This window comes from Rhamphochromis sp. 'chilingali', assembly GCF_963969265.1.
Source record: "Rhamphochromis sp. 'chilingali' genome assembly, chromosome: 19".
In the NCBI taxonomy this organism is placed as follows: domain Eukaryota; kingdom Metazoa; phylum Chordata; class Actinopteri; order Cichliformes; family Cichlidae; genus Rhamphochromis; species Rhamphochromis sp. 'chilingali'.
Genome location: NC_137946.1, coordinates 25285515 through 25292920, shown reverse-complemented (window position 1 = coordinate 25292920; position 7406 = coordinate 25285515). Strand labels below are relative to the sequence as shown.

General features: G+C 38.8%; 1 protein-coding gene across 1 annotated transcript; it reads right to left on the bottom strand.

Annotated features, from left to right (window-relative positions):
- Nucleotides 1–3167: 3167 nt before the first annotated feature.
- Nucleotides 3168–6250, bottom strand: LOC308387295 (15-hydroxyprostaglandin dehydrogenase [NAD(+)]). The gene is made up of 7 exons (XM_080867245.1): nucleotides 6125–6250; nucleotides 5340–5463; nucleotides 4782–4888; nucleotides 4607–4703; nucleotides 4385–4461; nucleotides 3444–3601; nucleotides 3168–3331 (listed from the first exon to the last, which is right to left on the bottom strand). Exons 1-7 carry the CDS (start codon nucleotides 6215–6217, stop codon nucleotides 3208–3210), a joined length of 780 nt encoding a protein of 259 aa, XP_080723371.1. The 5' UTR covers nucleotides 6218–6250; the 3' UTR covers nucleotides 3168–3207.
- Between the last annotated feature and the right edge of the window lie 1156 nt (nucleotides 6251–7406).

Below are 7406 nucleotides of genomic sequence, written 5' to 3'. Positions count from 1 at the left end.
TCAGGAAGTAATCAGTAATTGGTTATTGATTACTTCCTGAAAAAAGTAATTCTGTTACTTTACTTATTTGAAAGTAATTAGTTACTGATTACCTTTTAAAACATAAATTACACCCTAAATAGGTAATAAAGCAATAGAACTTTCAACCCACTTCGACTTTTTCTGCATAATCCATCATATAAAATGTAATCAAATGAAAAAGTCTCTTTTTAAAACTTGTTTTATTAGTTTTAATCTTTTAACTTTATGCATCAAGCAAAGATTAAATTATATGCAACATTCTCTGACTGGAAGAAATTTGTTTAACATTTAAACCTATTTTCTGCATATTGCAGCATATAAAATAAAATATTTTTTTGTGTTTACACTCACTCTTTCAAATAGATGCACGTAAAACACAGCAGAAAATAAATAAAATCAAAGCGGTCCTGTTGCTCTATTTTCACCTGTATAGCAGGAGTGGGGCAGGCGGCGGTTTGCCCTGGTGCAGGTATGTCGCAGCGGTCAGTGTAAGGATATGGCAGTTTCACATTCCAGTGGCAGCATATTTGGTGCTTGCTCGGAAGTTTAGGGGGTTTTTTTGCTGTAAAAAGAAGTTTTCTTCCCACGCAGTGAGCAGCAGACGCTAATGTTTTTGTCACTTTTTATGGAATCAAACTCAAAGTAAGGTCAGTACTTCCACGCTTTAAACGCTACACGCTCATACTCTCTCTCGCACTAGTATCCATTGTTGATCTGCACACAGCTGTTGCCACGAAAGTCGTACTCGTTTACGTCATTGTTATGAGACTCTCTGGCCAAAAAAAAAAAAAAATCACCGTTTTAGTAACGTAGTAACGCAGCGTGCTTATGGGAAAGCAACAGTAATCTAATTACCTTTTGCAATAGTAATCCCTTACTTTACTCGTTACTTGATAAAGTAATCGGATTACAAGTAACGCATTACTGCCCATCTCTGTTTGAGACTAAAGTCAAAATTTCAAGAATAAAGTCGTAATTCTAAGCGGCTGTATCCTCTACAAAACGCCTCGTATAGATGACTGAATTAAACAAACTGATCAGCTGTCCTGTGATACATCCCCGATAACCTCGGCTCTGTTCACTACGCGCCATTTCATTTTGTACAAATCCACGCTTTGGAGTTTGTGTTTTTTTCCGTTTGACCAGATGCAGCTTTCCGCACCATCTTTTCAATGTCCTTATACGGCTCACCACACTGTGTTAATGTGCTAAAAGAGAGAGAGAAAAAAAAAAGGTGCTAAGAGAGAAACCATTTACTTGTTACTAAAACCGATTCTGAAGTACAAGTTCACTAAGTCGGAGGATATACCTACCATAGCAGTTTGTCTTGAAACAAAAAACTAATCAGTCGATTTTCTCAAAATAGATTTTCAACTTTATTCTCAAAATGATTAATAATTGTATTTTTTTTTTATTAATTAATGTATTTATTTTAATGTAGGCCTAAAACTCCATCATAGGGGTGTGCTCAGAGGGGGGTCATGGGTGACACCAATTTCCCTGAAATGACTGCTCCAGCATCACAGTCCCTGGAGAGGAGTACTGTTAATTTTACCACCCCCAATATAACTGGATAATACACATGGATAGGGCCAGTGATTAGTCATGTTACCAGAATACTGTGCCTTGTGTCATTGCACTCCCAGGAGACAATTAAATGTAAGTATATTTTGAGTGTTGCACATCCATCCACTGCAGTAACCACTTACAAACAAGGAGTAAACATGAGCAGATTGATCCAAATATCAATAGTATCGATGCCAACGCTGGTGTCTGATTGGTACTAACCTGATAGGATCGATTTTTTTTTTTAAATATATATCCTTTAAGTTAATATGTAGCCCATATAATTGTGTTAAATAAACTTTTTGGAATAAAAAAAATATATATATATATATACCTCAAACATGCATTGTGATAAATGTTTTCTGGTAAGTGCCACATCTGTTTGATTTTAAGCCTGTAACACATTTAAACAAAAGAAAGTTGATTCCGAGACGGGCACATTTACAAGAAACTGCAGTTTCAAAGTACATGAAAACCTGAAACCTGTTTTGTTGCATTAACTAGAAAATAAAAATATGTGTTCTGAATTTCTAAATTGATAATTTGTCTCATAAATCGTGACACACCATTTTAAAATCAGCGATATACTAAGTAATTAAAGCTGTAGTATTAGTGGTACAGAGTACTTCTTAAGCCGACCCCTTAAGGAAGCAGCTGAAAGACAAAGTTCTCAATACCATCAAAAAGCTTTAATTACTTAGTAACTCACTGATTTTTAAACATAAATCTACAAATATGAAGTGTTCTTATGGATAAATCTGCCGAGCAACAATGTGACATGAATGATTAATGTATACTCTTCCTTTGAAACTTTTGTACTATTAGTAATAGCAAGTGTTTAAGTACATCTTTGTTTTAGGCTCTTGCGCATTTAATACCAATTGTATGAAGGCTCGGGGGCTCCACATTGTGCTGGTTTTTGATCAAATACTCTGATTTTGTGACTGCTTCTTTCAGTCCTTTCTCATTTCATTCGTAGCCTTTAATCACATTAGTCCACCTTGCCGTGTAACCTTTTAGATAAAACCATTGTCCAGACATACTTCTTGTGAGTGCAGACTAGCTTCCCCTTTTTTTAAAAACACATCTTTGTTTTGGTGACTTCCCTTTCACAGCTGACTGTGGGTGATAACTAATTCTTAATACAGAGACCCATGTGTATCTATGTGAGATCTGACTGCAGTGCCTTCAAACATATGGTGTGATATTTTGCAGTGACAATGCATTTTCCCTTGTGGTTTGTCATTTCGGGTATTGGCAGAGGAAGTTGATTTCTGTTCAGATATATTAGTTTATTCTACGCCGGTACAGTGACTGACTACGTCCCTGTCAGGCGTGCGTTTGTTTAAATAGGGGAAGAAAAAAGTTACACTAGGGGGAGCTAGATACAGGTGACACTACATCTTTGCGGTGTGTTGTGACACAAGTTCAGCAGCTCCTACAGTCAAATGGTTTAAGTGTCAGTCTTGTGCAATAACAAGACTGAAATTTGCCAGTGGCAGGATATTGCAGATCAAACACCCACACAGATTTTATATTTTAATCTGTTATTGCAGTACATTTCATACATTGTACAGAAGTTGAAACTCTTGCCTGAAAGACTTGAAATATTGTCATGAGTTAATCAGTGGGTGATGCTGAAAAAGTTGCATATTTCTTCTCTTTTGGGAGAACTAGGAGAGCTTCTCCATTTTTGGTCTCATCTGTCACGAGCTCAAGGAAGCCCTCGACGACTTCTGCAAGCCTGCATCAAGAGATACAGTTACCATGAATATTCATTTCCACTGCAAAATACTTTTAAAAACATAATGCCATGTGCACAGACATTTTAAGGCTTTGTACAATTTTAGACTCACGTTAACACGCCAAGTTTTTCTATCAGTTCCTGGTTGGCACCTGCCAAGTTGGAGAATTGTCCCAGTTTGGACTTGATAGAGGAGAAGAGGTCCGTTTTAACGAATCCTGGGCAGAGGGCATTCATCCGTATACCATAGCCTGATGCAACTGAGGCAGCCTAGTAAGAAAGTTTCTTTACATTTTGTGTAGCTCTCGATTCAATAAGGGGCTGAAAAATGGTCACAGGAGAAAGATGGTGATCGAGTCCACTCGAACACCGAAGAGAAACTGAGCTTTGTGACCTGCATGTTCTCCTGCTAGCAGCAACCATCAGATGATTGCCACACTGGTCAGAGGCATGACATGAATAGCAACAGTAATCATGTGTGTCAGGATATCCTCCACCCTGTTATTCCACCTGCAGGATGAACTGACGTTACAAAGCAGGATGATCCATGCAATTTCTAGTTTCAGTTTTCAGTTCTTCAATACCATGCGCTTCAGTGTATGGTGCAGTCCATTCCCTTGTGCATACCTTTGTTGCAATAAGTGCTTGGTGGAATTACTGTTGCCATCGTGTTAGTCTGGTCATTCTGACCTAGCATTACACTCACAACTGATGCTCGCTGATTTCTTTCCAGACCATTTTATGTAAACCCTAAAGTGTGCTGGAAAAATCCTAGTAGATCAGTTTCTGAAGTACTCAGACCCACCATGCCTTGTTTAAAATCACTTCAATCATATTTCTTTTGATGTCTCTTTGAGCCTCAAGTCATATTGACCCAATTGACTTGTACTGGCTGATTAGACAATGTGTTAATGAGCAGTTGAACATGCAAGTTATAGCAGTAGCACAGTTGCCCTAGTAGCCACTAAGCCCAACATGCAGCTTACATTGACTCTCCAGACAGTACAAACAAATTGAAACTGATTTTTCCTGAAATTGTGTCAGTTTCCTTACCGCAAATGCTCGAGTAAACCCAACCACTGCATGCTTGGTGGCTGTATACACAGGGCAGCAAGACAGAAGGCCAATACCTGTTGGATGGGTTGCAGTTCAAGTTCAACTCAAGTTTTCCTTTAGCAGTCAAAGTAGTCCTGATAGTTCAGGCTGTTCATCATTTCAAATGAAGTGACCACCATGCATGAAATGGTCTGTTTAGACGCAAATACATAAGTTTACCTGCCATGGATGCCACATTGATGATGACCCCTCCACGACCCCCAGTCAGCTTGTTCATGTGCTCGATAACCAGGTAAGACCCCCTAATACAGCCACCCTACAACAAAAGGCATCCATGACACTTGCAATCTCTTGCATATCTGATTTTGAGTAGCTCAATGTGAGTGTTTCTTACAAGGTTGATGCCAATAGTCTTCTCCCACGTTATCTCATTGAAGATGCCAGCATTGTTGACCAGGATGTCAATTCCACCAAAGGTTTCTACAGTTTTCTGAAAGGCAGCTTGAGACACCACAGGAATAAGTCCTTTCAAAACCAAGTGACAAAATTCAAGCCAACAATAAAAAGACAAATTCATCTCTAGCTGTTTATTGGGAACTACAAGAACTGTTGCAGCATTCCCAATTCATGAAGCAACTTTAAGCTGACTACAGAAGCATGCCAACTACAACTACCTCCAGAATCTGATCAGCTTTATTAGCAGCATCTACATTAGCAAAACCCCTGTGCTCTGGTAAAGTTCTGATGGCTCATTGACTCCCACATGAAGAGCAAGTAATTTCTCATGGTCTGGAGCTCCAGCTGCTGATAACTGCTCATACTGTGACTCAAGCTGGTGAGTTCGAGAAAAATTCACTGACTGGAACAAACTAAATCTACAAGTATTTGAAGGAAAGCAGAACACACACGCCTTTGCCGCCACCATTTACATTTTGTTGTGTATGCATGTTACCTTTGATCTCCTCTTCTGACTCTACGTTGCACAGCAGGAACAGGGCTCGGTCTGGTCCGTGCTCTTTGTTCAGGGTTTCAACTAAACTCTGTCCTGCAGTTTCATTCATGTCCAGGATGGCCACCTATATGTGCAGGACAACACATTAAGCATTTTGTTTTTGGTCACATCCTGCAGTGAAATGTTATGATTTACCCCCATGAAGGGTTTTAGCCACAGACACTAAAAGAGGTCAGGAACCTGTTCCTTTTCCATCCCTCCTCAGTGAGGATGAAAATTTCATCAGATAGAGTCTTCCTTGCATTCCATTCTTGCAAATACAACCCAAAAAATAAGTTACATTTCATTGCTTAGAGTTTAAAAAGCATAAGTGTTACCATTTTTAGTGAAAGAGCTATAATAAATGCTATTAAATGGATAGCAAGTTTCCCCTCCAACATCCACCTTCCAACACCACAAATACAGTAATTTGGTGGGCAACCAACTTCAGACCAGGGGGGACAAACTGAAGACAGCTTAATAAAAGGATGCAGTTCAAATCAAACTCATTCATGCTGACTTAACCTGTATCCGCTTTCTAACTCTAAATAGGCCATGCAGTAGTCTACTTAGAGTATTTGATTTTACTCACCTATGACTAGTAAAACTAACAAACTTATCTACTCTCGCAGTTACATGCTCATATTCATCACCACAAATTTACTCATTTATTGCAGGAAAAAAAAAGTATTCAACCTCAGCACTTCAAAATGTGAAGCACAAGAATATCTGATCTCAAACACTACCTTGGCACCATTTTGCAGAAGAAGTTCAGCTATTGATCTTCCTATTCCCATCGCAGCTCCGGTCACTACTGCAGTTTTACCATTGAGAGCCATTTCAGCTGTTTCACAAGAAAAGACCTAGAGTAGATTTGCAAGGAAATGAGAAAATGTTAAGCAGAGAGAAGTTATGTGTTTTTATATGTTGCTGGTCATCAGGAAGCCATACAATTTCCAGCTGGTTCGAATACAGGGAGAGGCAATCAGAGTGAGTGAGTGCACCTGTAGGAGGTGTGGCTCTGCTGACTGAAACTTGGCCCAACTCAATAAAACATCATTTGTGTCTGACCCATACTCCGGAACAGTAGGAGGCGATAATGCTCCTTTACGTTGGTTGCCAACCGCCGTTAAACACAAAGAAGAAGAAAACAAACAAACAAACAAACAAACAAACAAACAAACAAACAAACAAACATCATTTGCCCTCATTTATTTGATTTGTTTGTTTACTGAAGTGGAAACAGTCTAACTTAGTACGATGTCTTTGATACAGGCAACACAAATAAGTTAAATGTTTTGGGCTAAATCCGTCACGATAAGTCACTCTTCAGTTTGACCAATACTTTGGAAATGTTTGAAATCTATTTTGACCTGACGGTCATAAATCTCTTAATCCCCACAGCCATTAGTGGAGCTGCATGTGGCCAGCAGATGGAGGTATGGAGCTGTGCAACTTTGTGGCCAGTGTCTCTGATCTACTGTCAGAAAAGTGAAAGAGAATGTCAAAAACACCTGATTTTCAGCTTTTTTCTGCTTTTACCTAATGGTTTGTTTGTTTGTTTGTTTGTTTGTTTGTTTGTTTGTTTGTTTGTTTGTTTGTTTGTTTGTTTGTTTGTTTGTTTGTTTGTTTGTTTGTTTTTAAATTCAAGGAGAGTAGCCCAATGTAAAGTTGTTGTTGTTTTAAATCACATTGTAAGTGTTTTTTTCTGAGGCCTTCAAGTGGCAAATCCAATTAGCCACATGCATTTATGAGGATTGCATTCAAATAAACAGCCTAAAGTTTCTTTTAGGAAGGAGTTTGAGCAGCAGTGCTATCAGCTGGTCCAGATAGCTGAGCCCACTCGACCGATATGACACTCCACTGGCTGGCTCAAATACTCCATATGCTGACTTTAATATTTAAGCATTAATGAAGCATTTAATAAAAGAAATGCTGATGAGTCAAACAGATCCATTAACAGAGGTTCCAGCACAACTAAAGCCCGGTTATCCCAAAGTTAGCTTCTAGCAGGTCATAGGCTGAAAG

Excerpts from the sequence above, each read along its gene's own strand:
- LOC308387295 (XM_080867245.1), bottom strand. The coding sequence starts at position 6,217 with ATGGCTCTCAATGGTAAAACTGCAGTAGTGACCGGAGCTGCGATGGGA. Across the intron at positions 5,464-6,124 it reads TTCTGCAAAATGGTGCCAAG|GTGGCCATCCTGGACATGAA; the intron begins GTAGTGTTTGAG and ends CTGCACATATAG. Across the intron at positions 4,462-4,606 it reads CAATGTGGCATCCATGGCAG|GTATTGGCCTTCTGTCTTGC; the intron begins GTAAACTTATGT and ends CCCATCCAACAG.